Raw genomic sequence first — 16,656 nt, forward strand, 5'->3', positions numbered from 1 at the left:
TACTTGGGTCATGAGATGTCTGCAAGGAAACCACCCAGCTCAGAGAGAACCAAGGACCCCACAGTCCTTTTCTTCTTCCTCTTCCTCTTCCTCCTCCTCCTCCTTCTATCCCTACAACCCCCATTCCTATCTACCACTGAAGATGTTCCCTAGTAGGGTAATGAAATGTCTGCAAGAAAACCCCCCATCTCAGAGAGCACCCAGGACCCCACAGTCGTTCTCCTCCTCCTCTTCGCAAATCCCACTCCCTTCTAGTATTGATGACAACACCCCCTTGTACGTGGTATTTTCTTACTCCTTTGAGACCGCGGAAAGATCTCAAGAGGACGTACCTCCGAATTGATTTTTTCGTTGACAATCGCCAGGGTAGTCACCCACTTCATTCTGGTGGCAAAACGAAGTGTGGACAGCTGGAAAAAATGTTTACCCATTATTTGGGGGTGCGAGCAGTTTGAGTTAGAAGATAATCTGTATACAAGTCCACTTGCAGGTAGTCCTCGACTTACGACCACAACGTTTCTGTTGCTGAAGTGGACAGTTGTCAGCTCGCTTGCCCCATTTTGCAACCTTTCTTGCCACAGTTGTTAAGTGAATAGTTGAAGCTGTGAAGCTGATAACCTGGTTGTTAAATGAATCTGGCTTCCCCAGCGACTTTGCTCGTCAGAAAGACACAAGATCGCGTGGCCCCAGGACACTGCAACCGTCGTAAATATGAGTCAGTTGCCAAGCGTCTGAATTTTGATCACGTGACCACTGCGGATGCTGCAATGGTCGTAAGTGTGAAAAATGGACATAAGTCCCCTTTTTCACCGCGGTTGTAACTTCAGTCACTAAATGAACTGTTGTAAGTCGAGAACTACCTGTATCGTGGTTTTAGATTTCCCAATAACCAAGAGGTATCTACCTATCATTATTTACTCGATCTGCAAGGTTTCTAAACTAAATATTTAAAAAATAAACAAAATGGGAAGTCACTGGAAAACGCCATGCTCCCTGCACTGCGTGGGGTGGAAGGATTCGTATTTTGTTCTTTTCTGAGACTGTCTGAAATGGCAGCTTGGATCTCTGAAGATGCCAAGGTCTTGTCTAGGTCCATCTGCCCTGAGGCTTAAAGTCAGGCTGGCCACCCCCAGCTTCTTCCCTTCTCTGGGGGGAAGGAATTTGGGGAAGTAAGGAATCAGGCATGGGGATGGGAAGGCCAAGGGCAGGAGACGAGCTGATAAGAAGCTTGGGATGTCAAACCAGAATAAGGCAGCCGCCAAGGACGAACCCTAAGAGCAGCTCTGGCCTTCCAAGCTGTTCCCAAAACATCAGAAGGAAACAATATTGGGCCCCGAGGGACGGGTGGGGGGGGGAGGGCCAGGGGAAGGGGGAAATGGCAACCTTTGTGCAGGAATAGTCAGATCCAGCTGTAACTGCTTTAAGTAGGAACCTTACTTAACAAACAAATGGAATTGTGGGGGTTTTATTTCCTAAATGTCTACAGATCTGACTTTATCCAGCCCTCCATTCATCTATTTTTAATTTTGTTTATAACAGAGTTGGAAGGGACCTGGGAGGTCCTCTAGTCCAACCCCCTGCCTAGGCAGGAAACCCTACACCATTTCTGACAGACGGCAGTCCAGTCTCTTCTTGAAAGCCTCCAGTGATGAAGTTCCCACAACTTCTGAAGGCAACTTCTGTTCCATGGGTTGCTTGTTCTATCAGAAAGTTCCTCCTTATTTCCAGGTTGAATCTCTCCTAGGTCAGTTTCCATCCATTATTCCTTGTCTTGGCCTTCGGGTGCTTTGGAGAATAGCTTGACCCCCTTCCTCCTCTCTGGGGCAGCCCCTCAAATATTGCAAGATGCTCTCCTGTTTCCCCTGTTCCTTCTCTTCCCTAGACTAGCCAGGCCCAGTTCCTGCAACCGTTCTTCATATGTTTTAGCCTCCAGTGACCTCATCATCCTGGTTGCTCTTCTCTACACTCTTTCTAGAGTTTCAACATCTTTTTTATAGTGTGGGGACCAAACGATAGATCTTATCCATCTATCTCCATCCCTTCACCCATTCATCCTTCCCTCCATCCCTCCATCCCTCCTCCTTCCATCCCTTCATTCATTCTTCCCTCCACCCATCCTTCTTCCATCCCTCCATCCCCCTCACCCTCCCTCCATCCCTGATCTGGCATTCACCGTTTCCACGATGTGGATGGACTCACTGCAGACGTTAGCCACAAGGACAGTGTTGCAATTCCCACCTAGGAAGCAAGAGAAATAGGGGAGAAAGAGAGGAGGCCCACAGCATCTCCTGCCTCCCTGCTCTGGTGGTCCAGGGGGATGTAAGTGGGGAAAGATGGTCCTCCCCATGACAGGGAGGGAGCCACCACGGAGAAGGCCCTTCCTGATGGAGTCCCATCAGATGGGTCTCAAGAGGGGATTCGTAACGTCTCCTTCCTCCGTGCTTGGCTGGGTAGGTGTAACTGGGAAAAGGTGGGCTTTCTTCACAACCTGCCCCTCCCCCAGGTGGGGCTTTCAAGGTGACAACCAGCACCTTAAACTGAAGCAAAAGGGCCGTTCCCGAAGGAGAGGAGGACCCGGTTCAAACCTAGGCTTGCACCAAACCCTGCAGGCCTCTGACCTTTGAGCCTTCTTACGACCCCGGAAGGGATAAACCCTAAATCCCTACCCAAGGAATCCTTCAACGTGTAGGTCAACTTGCTCTGCCGAAAGGGGACGTGGTCCCGGCTGCAGTCCGACAAGGCGATGACCACCTGCTCCAGGAACGACAGCGATTTGTTGATGTAAGTCGCTTCCTTCAGCCCAAATCCTTCCGACTGTCCAGAGAGAAAAACTTGGTCAGTGGATCTGAAAGAGTCCAGGGGGCCCTCGGCACAGGGGGCTTCCACCCCCCATTTTACCACCGGTTTGCCGTGCACAAAAATGTGAGCAAAAGTTGCTTGCACGACTTCCGTGCAGGGGTGGATTGCTGCCGGCATTACCCGAAAAAATTTGCCCCTAAAAATGCATGTGCACAATGTTAAAAAAAAAAAGGGGGGGAATTACATTTTTGCAATGAAGATTGTTCTGCACATGCGGAGAATCAAAAATCAAGATGGCGCTGATGACAAGAGAACCGGTGTGTGTGTGTGTGTGTCTGTGTGTGTGGCAGACCAAGTTACTATTTACTCGGCCGAATTGGTCGCATGTGCGTCTTGCACACACGTGTGTGGCTTAAAAAATGTGGCTAAATAGGACAGCATAGTGCCGGGGTTATGCCGCAGGTCACCACTACCGGCTCGCTCAAACCGGTCCGAACTGGCTGAATACCACCACAGGTCCTCGGCTTACAACAGTTCGTTTAGTGACCATTCCAAGTTACAACGGCACTGAAAGACGTGACTTATGATCCTTTTTCAGACTTAGGACCATTGCAGGTCATACACTTGGCAACCGACTCACTTTTATGACGGTCGCAGTGTCCCCGGGGGGTGGTGGTGTCACGTGATCCCCTTTGGCGACCGTCTGACCAGCAAAGTCAATGGGGAAGCCGGATTAGTTTAACGACCGCATCGCTAACTCAACGACGGCAGGGATTCACTTAATGGTGGCAAGACAAGGTCACCAAATGGCGCAAAGCTCATTCAACAACCATCTTGGAAATGTTGGGCTCGGGTTTGGTCGTTAAGCGGAGTACTGCCCGCTGCCCTTGGTTTAAAATCCCCTTCGCGAACTCAAAATGTGACTTTCATTTTCTTACTTTGCTTTTTGACAGCCTCTCCGAGCCCGCGAGATCGACCAGATTAATTTTAGAAGTGACGTATCTGGCGTCAGAGGCGATCCTCGAGTGACACTGAAGCAAGAGACCAGATACGACAGAGGCATGTTTGTTTTAAAAACAACAACAACAACAACAACAACGATGCCTTGAATCACACAGGCTGCTGAGTTTCCTACAAGCCACGGGCACCGAGCCAAGTCTCAGTGGGGCTGACCTCAATGTAGATGGTGAAGATGCAGTGAGACCTGGAGGAATGCTTGTTCAGGGCATGCTGACCCACAGATCTGTTAGTGTCGCCCTAGAAAAGGGAATAAAAGAGGCAGCAGGAAGATTCGTTGATTCAGGATCGCTTCCCAAGTGGAATTTTAAAAAATCATTCGCTACCCAATAGCCCCGAAGTGCATACAAATGCAACACGGGTAGTCCTCGACTTATGACAGCTTAATGACGGCCGGATGTTATGACGGCACTGGAAAAAGCGAGTTACAGCCAGTCCTCACGCTTAACAACTATTGCAATGTTCCCCAGAATCAGGTGATGGGAAATCAGGCCCTCAGCCACCGTGGATTTAATGAACAAATCACAAGAATAAATAAAGCGTTTGGGTCCCCCTTACCTCAAACAAGAAATTTAACGCAGTTTCTTCGTTGGGAGCGGGATGGATGGAGAGTCCCTTGACGGAGACCCCATGGGGGCTCTCCACTATGGACAGCGGGAGGTCGCTCTCTGAGCCGAGGGAGAGGGAGGGGAGGAGGTCCGAGATGACCTCGTTGTAAATCTCCAGGTAAGAAATCCGGACGGTGATAAACTGATTGCTATGCTTCTCCATGGACTTGAACACCTGGAGGGAAAGAGGAGTGGATTTTATCTACCTGCTTACCTATGTATCTCTCCTGCCTTTCTTCTGCGATTAACTCAAGGCAGGGAACATGCCTAATACTCCTTCCTCCTCCCATTTCCCCCACAACAACCACCTTGTGAGGTGGGCTAGGTTGAGAGAGAGAGCGGGGTCGCCCAAAGTCTGGTTTTCGCACCTAAGGCAGCACTAGAATTCACCCTCTCCTGGTGATTGGCCCCAAGTCCCCTTTTGTGCCTAAGTGGGACCCCACGACTGTCCAGAGAGAAAACCTATGGAGCCTATCAAATGGTGGATTTGACTCAGTGGTGGGTTTCAAAAATTTTTAGAACCTCTTCTGTAGGTGTGGCCTGCTTTGTGGGAGTGGCTTGCCAGCCGTGTGACCGAGTGAGAGTGGCTTGGCAGTCATATGACTGGGTGGGCGTGGCCAACTTGTAAAATGTGGTGAAACTCACTTAACAACGCTCTTGCTTAGCAACCAAAATGTTGGCTCAGAAACTCTGGCATTTGAAGCATGCAAGTCTTAAAGCTGTCAGGTTACAAGACCCTTGCACCCCTAACGCTTTAGAAAAAAACCCCCAGGGGTGTTCAAAGTTGACAGCTTTAAGACTTGTGGACTTCAACTCCCAGAATTCCTCCTCCAGTCATGTTGGCTCAGGAACTCTGGCAATTGAAGCACGCAAGTCTTAAAGCTGTCAAGTTACAAGACCCTTGCACCCCTAACCCTTTAGAAAAAAAAACCCTAGGGGTGTTCAAACTTGACAGCTTTAAGACTTGTGGACTTCAACTCCCAGAATTCCTCCTCCAGTCATGTTGGCTCAGGAACTCTGGCATTTGAAGCACGCTAGTCTTAAAGCTGTCAAGTTACAAGACCCTTGCACTCCTAACCCTTTAGAAAAAAACAAAACCCTGGGTGTTCAAACTTGACAGCTTTAAGACTTTAAGGTTTAGATAGGACTCTTAGAGGTAGTCGGGTCGATTGGTGAGCCAGCCAATCAGTGAGCGGTGGGCGGGGCAAGCGTGGTGCGGACGGGGGAGGGGAGGGAGCTGGAAACGGTTCTAAACGGCACGGTAGATTTGTGGAACCTCTTCTATAAAAGAGGTTAGAACTGGCAGGAACCCACCCCTGGTTTGACTGTTGTCCCCGGGGGGGGGGGGGCTTATTGATTTTTTAATTTAACTTCTATTCACAGTTACAAGTTGCACTGAGTTGAGTGGCCATGCAAATTTTCTTTCTTTTTCTTTCTTTCTTTCTTTCTTTCTTTCTTTCTTTCTTTCTTTCTTTCTTTTCTTCTTCCTTCCTTCCTTTCTTCTTTCATTCATTCATTCATTCATTCATATATAAATATACAAATAAATAAACAAATATTCAAATAAATAAAGAAATATACAAATAGGTATACATATAAATATACAAATAAACAAATGTACAAAAATAAATATACAAATAAACAAATAAATATACATATAAATATACAAATAAATAAATAAAGAAACAAACAAATAAATATACAAATAAATAAAGAAGTAAACATATAAATAAACATACAAACAAACAAAAAACAAATAAGGATCAGCGCCACCTGCTGGATAGCCCGGGGGATGATCCCTCTGTGCTTGAAGTTTCCGGTGGTCCCCGTCATGGTGAAGGTCTTGCCTGCTCCAGTTTGCCCGTAGCACATGATGGTCCCTGGGGGATGGTTGGGGGTCAGCAGAGAGCGATTCTGGTCATTTCCTAGAGGCAGCAGGCTCTCTTCCGGACAACAGAGCCCGGAGAGACCCTGGAGATCCACTCCTCTGGGGGTGTCAAGCTCGACTTCATTGAGGACCACATCAGGGCTGTCTTTGACCTTGAGGGGTGAGCTCGGCCTCTCCCGTGTTGGGGGGGGAGCTGTGGTGGGTGGCTAAGGGAAAGGGGCTCCCGAGCTCCCTTCTGGCTGCGATGGCCTCCTGCAATCCTCTGCCAGTGAAAAGGGAGCCTGGGAGGGCTGCACTCCGTTTCCGCGGCCCAGATCTAAGCACCTGGCAGACCCGATCTGGGCCCCAGCCCTTGGGTTTGACACCCCTGCTCTCTAGTCCAACCCCCTGCTCAAACAGGAGACCCCTATCCCTTTCAAAGAAAATGGTTGTCCAGTCCAGTTTTCAAGAAAACCTCCAGTAATGGAGCACCCACCACTTCCGTTCCACTGATTAATTGTTCCCACTGTCCTGAAATTTTCGTCTTAATTCTAGGTTGCAATGAATCTATATCAATGCCGGTACATGGAATCGCTGCCAAAAAATGCAACCCTAGGGTGAAGAACGGCTGCAGGAATTGGGTATTTCTGGTTTAATGAAAATAAAGACTAGGGGAGACAGGAGAGCAGTCTTCCAATATCTCAGGGGCTGCCCCAAAGAAGAGGGAGTCAAGCTATTCTCCAAGGCACCTGAAGGTAGAACAAGAAGCAATGGGTGGAAACTAATCAAGGAAAGAAGCAACTTAGAACTGAGGAGAAACTTCCTGACAGTGAGAACAATTAATCAGTGGAACAGAATTGCCTCCAGAAGTTGTGAATTCCCAAACACTGGAAGTCTTTAAGAAGATGTTGGATAGCCATTTGTCTGAAACGGTATAGGGTTTCCTGCCTAGGCAGGGGGTTGGACTAGAAGACCTCCAAGGTCCCTTCCCACTCTTATTCTGTTAACAGAATAATAATCATTAATGGTTTACCGTTATAGCCGTTCAGGGCCTGTGAGACTAGCTCTTTGGCGACGGTATCGTAAACCAGGTCTTGCGACGTGTTGTAGAGAACGCCGTCCAGCTTAAATGACCAGTCGGTCAGCTTATTGTTGACAATGCCTTTGGAACGATCCCGCTCGATGTGAACCTCAATTGTCTGGAAAGGGAATCCAGGTGAGTTCTGATTTTAAGGCGCATCAATTTCACCCATGAAAAAGGTGAAATGGGGAGCCGAAGCTTTTCGGTTTCATCCTTTTTGTTACCTTGTTGTCGGCTCCGAATTTGATGACGTCTTGAGGAAAGTCGGCCGTGGGCTTGACCCGTGCAAAGGCCTTCACTTTCTTCGAATTGAGGCACACGGCCATGAGGTCTGGGGAAAAGAAATACAGGGGGTCCTAGATTTACGACCGCTTGCTGTGTTGCCATTTGAAGTGACAACAGCGCTGAAAGTAGTGACTTATTCACCCTTACGACCATTGCAGCATCCCTGTGGCCAGGTGGTCAAAATTCAGATATTCGGCAATTGGTTCATATATATGATGGCCATAAGGTGGATGGATGGACAGACAGAGATAAATGATAAGGCAGGCAGAAAGATCAGATAATGGGTAGGATGGATGAGATAGATAGATAGATAGATAGAGAGAGAGAGAGAGAGAGAGAGAGAGAAAGAGAGACCGTATTTCTCAGAGTATAAAACGCACCTTTTCCCCCCAAAAAAGAGGGTGAAAATCTGGGTGCATCTTATATACTGAATATAGCATTTTTGGCCTTCAGAAACCCCGCCCCCTTCACTAAAATGGCCGTGCAGAGCCTTTAGGAGGCTTCCAGGGTGCTCCTAGGGGCTGTGGAGGGTAAAAATGAGCAGAAAATGGACCGTTTTTGCTCGTTTCTGCCCCCCCCATAGTCCCCAGAAGCATCCTATAAGCCTCCTAAAGGCTATGCATCCCCCCCACTTTTTTTTTTTTTGCAAAACATGAGGCGTGCAGAGGGTTTGGGAGGCCTGCAGAGTGCAAAAACATATTTTTTAAAATTTCCCTCTTCAAAATCATGGTGGGTCTTATACTCCGGTATGCGTTATAGTCTGAAAAATACTGTAGATAGACAGACAGGTAGGCAGACATGAATGATAAGACAGAAAGATCAGATAATGGGTAGACAGACAGACAGACAAAATGATGGTCACAGTGTCCCAGGGTCAGGTGACCCTCCTGACAAGCAAAGTCAATGGGGAAGCCAGATTCACTGAACAACTGTGTTACTGACTCAACAACTGCAGGGATTTCACTTAAATTCATGGGACAAAATTCACTTAACAAATGTTTCACTTAGCAACAAAAATTTCGGGCTCAACTGTGGCTGTGAGTCAAGGACTATCTGTAAAGCCTGAATTCCTCTAACTGCACAATGTCGGTTTATTTATTTATAAGATTTATACACCACCTATCTTATCTCACATAATTTTAGAAAGATTAGGCAGATTACAATTATATTGGTTTGACTAACTAGCAACAAATAAGTTATAGGCTACTCAACTCCCAATGGGTGCCCTGTAAGTCCTTCCTTGGCCTTGTAATGTTGAATTTTATCTAGTCTCGCCTCTTTTTTAAACTTTTATATTCAGCTTTTATGTGTCAGGGAGTTGGGCAGTTTCTAAATGTGATATAGATGAATAACAGATAGATGCTAATGACAAATAGATATGAATGATGCAATCAAAAAGATGTGATAGATGATAGATCAAGATAATTAACTGGAATGGTTAGAAAACTGATAATAGATGCGAAAAACGATAGCTCAATAAGACAAATATAGAGATAGGTAGAAGATAATGACAGATGCAAAAGATAAATCATGCAATAAACAGATGAACATTCAGTAAGACAGAACGTAACTGATATGCAAAAGATGTTGTTAATAGATAATCAAGACAGAATATAAATCATTAAAAGAGATGCAAAATATAGATGCAATGTAGGGATAGATGTTAATGATAGATCGACCAATAAGACAGAATTTTGATAATTAATAAATTTACTTATTTATTTGATTCATATGTCACCCATCTTTAGGAGTAATGATAGATGCGAAAGTCAGATTCAATGAATAACAGAGATAGATGTGAAAGGTAGATGCAATAGGTGGAGTGATAAGAGAAAATAGATGTGACATAAATAAATATGGGTAGATGACAGATCAATACGACAGAATATAGATAACTAATAAAGATAGATAAATGATGGGTAGGTAGGTAGGTACAGGATGGATAGATAGATAAATAGATAGATGTAGGTAGGTAGGTGGGTAGATGCAGGTTAGGTAGGTATGGATAGATAGATAGATAGATAGATAGATAGATAGATAGATAGATGAGAAAGAACATACAGTTGGATGGAATGGATGGATGGGTGAGATAATAGGCATGTAGGATTGATGAACATATATAGAATAGACATATACAGTGGGTGGATGGATGGAGATAATAGCCATGATGAATAGATATGATAGATATGTGTGATGGATGGATAGGTATTAAAAGTTGTTGTTGTTGTTAGTTGCGAAGTCGTGTCCGACCCATCGCGGCCCCATGGACAACCTTCCTCCAGGCCTTGCTGTCCTCTACCATCCTCCGGAGTCCATTTAAGCTCACGCCGACTGCTTTGGTGACTCAATCCAGCCACCTCATTCTCTGCTGTCCCTTTCTTCTTCTGCCCTCCGTCGTTCCCAGCATTAGGCTCTTCTCCAGTGAGTCCTTCCTTCTCAATAGAATGTGAGTTTCATCTTAAATTAGAATAGACATATACAATTGATGGATGGATGGATGAGATAATAGGCATGTATGACTGAGTGATGGATGGATCGATAGATAGAAGAGACTTATATGGTGGATGGATGGATGGAGATAACAGGCATGTATGATGGATGGGATGGATAGACAGATAGGATAATAATAAACATGTAAGAGGCATGATAAATAAATGGGATAGACATATACAATGCATGCATGCATGCATGGATGTGACGTGAAGTCAGGGGAGGCAAGGGAGGCAGAACCTCACTGCTCTCATCATGAAAATAAAAAAAATTACTCCCGGAAGCCGTGAAAGTGGCTGGGAGAGGCGCGCGGCTTGGTTTAGCCTCCCTGGACATCTCAGCAGCAGCCCCAAGTGTGCCGATCTCGCCATTTTTTGCATCGGGCAAGCCCAGGATCCTTGCAAGGGGAATGGGACCACGTGTGCAGGCGGCTCCTAAATGCCAGCCTCAGATCAGCGCAGTCGCGGTCCCCTTCATGTTGGCTTAGGAAGGAGGGGAATGGGACCACGTGTGCAGGGGAAGGGGATCGCGGCTGTGCTAATCTGAGGCTGTGCGCTGAGGAGCCACCTGCACAAGTGGTCCCATTCCCCTTGCAAGAATCCCGGGCTCGCCCGATGCAAAAAATGCCTAGGTAACATCATCAGTGCTAGAAGGGGGGGAAGGAGGAGAAAGGAGAAGTTTCTCTTCTCAGAAATGTCTTCTCAGTGGAGCTGCGGCAGCCTGTCTGTCCCTTTCTGAGAAGAGAAACTTCTCCGTTTGGGCTGCGCCCGTGCGATCAGAGCAACCACGCGATTTGAAGACGTCACCAGCCTCACCAGTCATAAACCTCACCGCACGTCACTGAATTGGATGCAAATAATAGGGATTATGATGGATGGATGGATGGATGGATGGAGAGAGAGAGAGAGAGAGAAAGAGTGATAGACAGATTATAGAAAGGGATAGAAGATAGAAAAAGATGTAGATACAAAAAGATCTAGATAGAGAAAAATATAGATAGATAGATAAATAGATAGATAAATAAATATATAGATAGAAAAAGAAATAGATAGAAAAAGATATAGATAAAGATATATAGAGAAAAAGATATAGATAGATAAAGATACAGTATATAGAACAAGATAGAGATAGATAAAGACAGACAGATTCAAAAGCGAAAGGAAAAAGTTCGGGGCTGCCAAAAAGAAAAAAAATCCCCCCACATCTTCGGGGGCCGAAGAGGCTCTCAGGGAGGAAGAGGCGAAGGCCCCCCTTTGTCCCCCCCACCATCGCCCCCCTCCAAACGCCCCCAGACTCATCGGGGGACCGTGGGGGAGGGAGGGAGGGAGGGGGGCGGTGCGGAAGGTCCCCCTCGCCTCTGCCCCCTACCCTGGGTCGGGGCCTTCCCCTCCAGAGCCGCCATCCGCCGCCGCGACCTAGAAGGGACCGCTCCCAGGCGGAGGCGGAGGCAGCGGCGAAGGGAGGCTCGCCGCCATCCTCTCGGGTGGAAAAAGAGCCGCCTCAGGACCTGCTCAGAAGGGAGTGAGGGGCATCGGCGCATGCGCGAGCCACGCCGTCGCCCCGGCGACCGCTTCTTCCGGAGGCTCTGTTGCCGCGGCGACGGGCGCTTCCGCTCAGCGCGGGCGGAGCCAAGGGGCGGGACCTGGCTGGTTTCCGGTCTGGCCATCTCCCGGCGGCGAGGCGACGGTGGCCGGGCGGAGCCAAAGCGCGTCGAACTAGCGAGAGAGAAGGACGGCCGGTCCCGGCAGAGCCGGGATTTGGCGTGGAAGCCGACGAGATGCTGGAGGCGGCCGGCCCGGACCCGGAGCTGGACCCGGAGGACCTGGTGCACTTCTCGGTGGGCGACCTGCCCAGCCGCGGCTACGGGGTGATGGGCGAGATCAGGAGGCAGGGGAAGCTGTGCGACGTGACCCTCAAGGTGGGCCCCGGTGGGGGGGCGAGATTGACAGGAGGGAGGGGGACCCTGAAGAGGGGAGGGAGGGAGGGAAGTAAGATGGGGGGCAGAATGGGGAGGGATTAGGGGAGGGGGAGAAGTGGGGAGGGGGGACCGCTTGGATGACCTCTGGGGCGCTCTTAGACTCCCCCCCCCCATCCCCGCTCAAGAACCCGATCAATTTACGGTATGTGGGAGTAGAGCCTCCCTTGGGGTCGTTGGTGGTCCCTGGGCTTTTAGGACCCAACCAGGGAAGATCATCAAGGCTAAATGGGTGGGTGGGGGATTATGGGGAGGGGGAGGGAAAGGAGAGGAAGGGAAGGAGCAGAGGGGAAGGAAAGGAGGAGAAATGGAGGGGAGGGGAAGGAAAGGAAGAGGAGCGGAGGGGGAGGAAAAGGGGAGGGGGAGGAGAGAGAGAGGAGGAGAAATGGGGAGGGGGAGGGAAAGGAGAGAGGAGCAGAGGAGGAAAGGAGGGAGAAAAGGAGAGGAAAAGAAGGGGGAGGAAAAATGGAGGGGAAGGGGAAGGAAAGGAGCAGAGGGAGGAAAAGAGGGGAGGGGAAAAAGGAGAGGAGGGGAGGGGGAGAAGGAAAAGAGGGAGGGGGAGGAAAAATGGAGGAGGAGGGGAAGGAAAAGAAGAGAGGAGGAGGAGGAATATGGGGGTTCTTGGTGCTCTCTGAGTTTGACTGTTTTCTTGCAGACCAACTAGGTGACATCATCAGTGCTAGAAGGGAGGGGGCATATGGAGAGGAGGGGGAGGGGAAAGAGACCACCAAGGGTGGAAGGTGGCTGGAGGGACCCTGGGCTACCTTCTTTCAGGCTCGTGCCCCCAGCAGCCTTCCTGATTCCGTGCATTTTAGCACCATTGCTGCTGAGGATCGCCAAAATCGAATTCCTTCTATTGCAGATTAGGTACAACCCCCACCCAACTTTTTGGTCAGGTTGCTTTTTATGGTGGCTGCGTTTTCCACAGGTACCACAGACTCGCATAGAAGAAACAGGGAGCAGCATAAATTGACCAAATCAATCAATATTGCTAGGTTTTTGTCTGTAAAGGCAGCAGAATAGATGAGTACAGGTTGTCCTTGACTTACAACCATCTGCTTAGTGACCAAAGTTAACAATGACACTGAAAAAAAGGGACTTGTGATTGTTCTTCACATTTAACCTTGCAACATCCCCGTAGTCATGTGACCAAAATCCGGAGGCTTAGCAACTGACTCACATGATCGTTAAATGTCCCAGGAACACGTGATTTCCTTTTGCGGCCTTCTGACAAGCAGAGTCAGTGGGGAAGCTGGATTCATTTAGCAACCATGGCAAGATAGGTCATAAAATGAGCCTCAGCTCACTTACAAGCTGTCTGGCTTAGCAGTGGGAAATTGTGGCTCAATTGTGGTTGTAAGTCAAGGACACCCCCTGTAGTATAAATGTCATAGAGGATAATTGTAGGTAGAAAATAAGAGGATAAGGGGTTTGGGCTGAAAACATGTCACCGTTTAAAGGACCTTAAACCTCCATTTCTTAAACCTGCTGCTTTTTAAACTTATTGAACTTCAAATCTTAAAATTTCTTGACCACCAAGATCATTTACACCATGATGTTAGGCGCTTAAATAGAAAACATCTGGTAGTAACAAAAGAATGAAATAGGAGTGGAATGGAATGGAGAAAGAGAATGGAATAGGATAGAATAGGAATAGAGAAAGAATAGAATAGAATATAGAATGGAACGGAAGAGAACAGAATATACGGAAGAGAAGGGAATAGAATAGAATAAGGAAAAGGAATAGAATAATAGAATAGGAATAGAATATAGAATAGAACAGAATATATGGAATGGAATAGAATAGGAATAGAGTAGAATAGAATAGAATAGAATAACAGAGTTGGAAGGGATTTTGGAGGTCTTCTAGTCCAGCTTCCTGCTTAGGCAGGAAATCTTATACCATTTCAGACAAATAGTTATCCAATCTCTTCTTTAAAACATCCCCAGTGTTAGAGATTTACAACTTCTGGAGGAATGCTGTTCCACTGGTTACTTGTCCTCACTGTCAGGAAATTTCTCCTTATTTCCAGGTTGAATCTCTCCTTGGTCAGTTTCCATCCACTATTCCTTGTCTGGTCTTCAGGTGCTTTGGAAAATACCTTGACCCCCTCCTCTCTGTAGCAGCCCCTCAAATATTGGAAGACTGCTATCATGTCTCTCCTAGTCCTTCTTTCCATTAAACTAGACGTACCCAGTTCCTGCAACCGTTCTTCGTATGTTTTAGTCTCCAGTCCCCTAATCCTCTTTCTTGCTCTTCTCTGCACTCTTTCTAGTGCAGAGAAGGTCATTAAACAAATGAGGTAATTAAACAATTGCCCGCTATGGTAATATACACCTTCCTACCTACAGTGACTAGGATGCTGCTACCTATAAAAATTGCAAAATTATAAAAGAAATATCTGTGCAAGCAGTCTTCGATTTATGACCACAATTGAGCCCAAAATATCTGTTGCTAGGTGAGATATTTGTTGAGAGAGTTTTGCCCCATTTTACAATCTTTCTTGCCACACCTTGTTAAGTGAAACACTGCAGTTGTTAAGTGAGTAAGATGGTTGTCCCCATTGACTTTACTTGTCAGAAGGTCTCAAAAGGGAGCCACATAACCCTGGGACACTGTGACCGTCATAAATATGAGTCATTTGCCGAATGGCTGAATTTTGATCACATGACCACAGGGATGTGAAAAACGATCATCAGTCATTTTTTTTCAGCCCCGTTGTAACTTCGGTCACTAAATGAACAATTGTAAGTCCAGGACTAGCTGTATTTGAAGGCTTTTCCTTTTTCAGCTTTTACCAATTAAAATTCTGTTTCCGTCAGAGTTTTCTTCCCTTATGTCACTCTGGGCATGACGTCACCATTGAGATGATTAATGTCCCAAATATTGGGTGTAGCCCCTCTGGCATAGCATTGTACATTATGCATCACAGCATCTCTTAAGAATGTGTCGCAGGCTACTTTAAGGAGGCTTGACTGTAAAAAAAAAAGCTGATAATTGCGTCTGTTTTTTAATATATTCTTGGGGAGAAGCCTGTGAAAATTAGATTTTAATTGCAGCCCAGTTTCTGGTACTCTGTCTCCAGTTGCATATGTTAACTTTGCACACAAGATACTCTTCCAAGAATTGAATGACTCACGGAAGGAATGCTTTATGTTAGTCAGGTTATTAACTGCACCAGGGTAAATAGGGTGGTTTGACGGAGTGAGCACTGATTTTCCAATATTGCCTATCAAAGGTTTGTGGATGATTCTCAGTCTCCCAGGTCACGGTTGTCCCAAAGGTGCTTTTTTTTTTTTTCCAGGAGGCAACTGGACTTTCTGGTTTTTCTGTGACGACGTTTCCCTTTTCATACAAAAAATCTGAAGAGCTGAAGAAGCTTCTTGGATGAGAAGCAAAACGTCTTCAAAGGAAATGGGAAAGTCTAGTTGCCTCCTGGGGGGAAAAAACACCTTTGGGATGAAAGGTTTTCATTGGTTTTTTTTAAAATCCTCCAAATGTAGAAAATTATTCTTCCGACGGAAGACAATATTTGGAGATCCGTCTTGAGCTGTGGGGTGCTCGGTGCTCTCTGAGCTGGGTGGTTTTCTTGCAGACGTCTCATGACCCAACTAGGTAATACCATCAGTGCTAGAAGGGAGGGGGTTGCAGGGTAGAGGAAGAAGAGGAGAATTGTGGGGTCTTTAGTGTTTTCTGAGTTTGGTTGATTTCTTGCAAACATTTCATTACCAAGCTAGGTACCGTAACGTCTTCAGTACTAGAGGGAGTGGAGTTTGCAGAGAGGTGGAGGAGGAGGACAATTTTGGGGTCCTTGGTGGTCTTTGAGCTTGGTTGTTTTCTTGCAAACATTTTGTCACCTAGCTAGCTAACATCTGTGATGGAGAGTTTGCTCTCTGTTTATGTACAGTACATTGCTTCACTCTTTGCTTTGAGAGTGTGTGTGCCAAAACAAACTTGGTAGTTCCTTGCTTAGAGTATTGGTTTTTGCTCCATTTGTTATCTGGTGTTAGTCCTTTCTTATCCAGGTTTCTTTTTCTCTGCAGTCCTTGGTGCTCTCTGGGCTTGGTGGTTTTCTTGCAGACATTTCATGACCCAACTAGGTAACATTGTCAGAGCTAGAAGGTAGTGAGGTGTGTGGAGAAGGAAGGAAGGATTGTGAGGTCCTTGGTGCTATCTGAGCTGGGTGGTTTTCTTGCAGACATTTCATCACCACGCTAGGGAACATCATCAGTGCTAGAAGGAAATGGGAGTTTGTGAAGAGGAGGAGGAGAACTGGGAGGTCCTTGGTGCGCTCTGACCTGGGTGGTCTTCTTGCAAACGTTTCATGACCCAACTAGGTAACATCTTCAGTTAGAGGAGGAATAGGAGGAGTCCATGGGGCTGTATGAGCTCGCTTATTTCTTGCAGATGTTTCACGGCTCAGCTAGGTAACTTCATCAGTGCTAGGAGGGAATTTGTTCAGGAGACATGATCCATTAGCCTTGGAATAAGTCCAACAATTTTCTTCCTAGCAGCTTCCTAAATGTTTCTAGG

At 46.8% G+C, this 16,656-nt stretch overlaps 2 protein-coding genes across 3 annotated transcripts in view; one reads left to right on the plus strand and one right to left on the minus strand.

Moving 5' to 3' along the window:
* The window catches only part of LOC309401618 (kinesin-like protein KIF9), a gene marked incomplete at its 3' end in the record, with an annotated part of 13,808 nt that extends 2,145 nt beyond the window's left edge, over nucleotides 1-11,663 (minus strand). Inside the window, exons 1-10 of the mRNA XM_081970685.1 lie at nucleotides 11,516-11,663; nucleotides 7,597-7,703; nucleotides 7,325-7,490; nucleotides 6,198-6,304; nucleotides 4,375-4,599; nucleotides 3,973-4,056; nucleotides 3,738-3,830; nucleotides 2,667-2,814; nucleotides 2,174-2,238; nucleotides 333-410 (exon numbers count right to left, since the gene is read on the minus strand). Coding sequence (XP_081826811.1) covers nucleotides 333-410; nucleotides 2,174-2,238; nucleotides 2,667-2,814; nucleotides 3,738-3,830; nucleotides 3,973-4,056; nucleotides 4,375-4,599; nucleotides 6,198-6,304; nucleotides 7,325-7,490; nucleotides 7,597-7,703; nucleotides 11,516-11,549 — 1,107 coding nt within the window. The 5' untranslated portion in view covers nucleotides 11,550-11,663. The remainder of the gene's footprint in view (nucleotides 1-332; nucleotides 411-2,173; nucleotides 2,239-2,666; nucleotides 2,815-3,737; nucleotides 3,831-3,972; nucleotides 4,057-4,374; nucleotides 4,600-6,197; nucleotides 6,305-7,324; nucleotides 7,491-7,596; nucleotides 7,704-11,515) is intronic.
* Nucleotides 11,664-11,851: 188 nt separating this feature from the next.
* Nucleotides 11,852-16,656, plus strand: part of KLHL18 (kelch like family member 18) — a 29,640-nt gene continuing 24,835 nt past the window's right edge. For both annotated transcript variants that reach the window (XM_081933565.1, XM_081933566.1), the window contains exon 1: nucleotides 11,852-12,065. In XM_081933565.1, the coding sequence (XP_081789691.1) occupies nucleotides 11,925-12,065 (141 nt within the window). In that variant the 5' untranslated portion in view covers nucleotides 11,852-11,924. The remainder of the gene's footprint in view (nucleotides 12,066-16,656) is intronic.

The sequence above is a fragment of the Natrix helvetica genome (assembly GCF_964273705.1).
Source record: "Natrix helvetica genome assembly, chromosome: Z".
In the NCBI taxonomy this organism is placed as follows: domain Eukaryota; kingdom Metazoa; phylum Chordata; class Lepidosauria; order Squamata; family Natricidae; genus Natrix; species Natrix helvetica.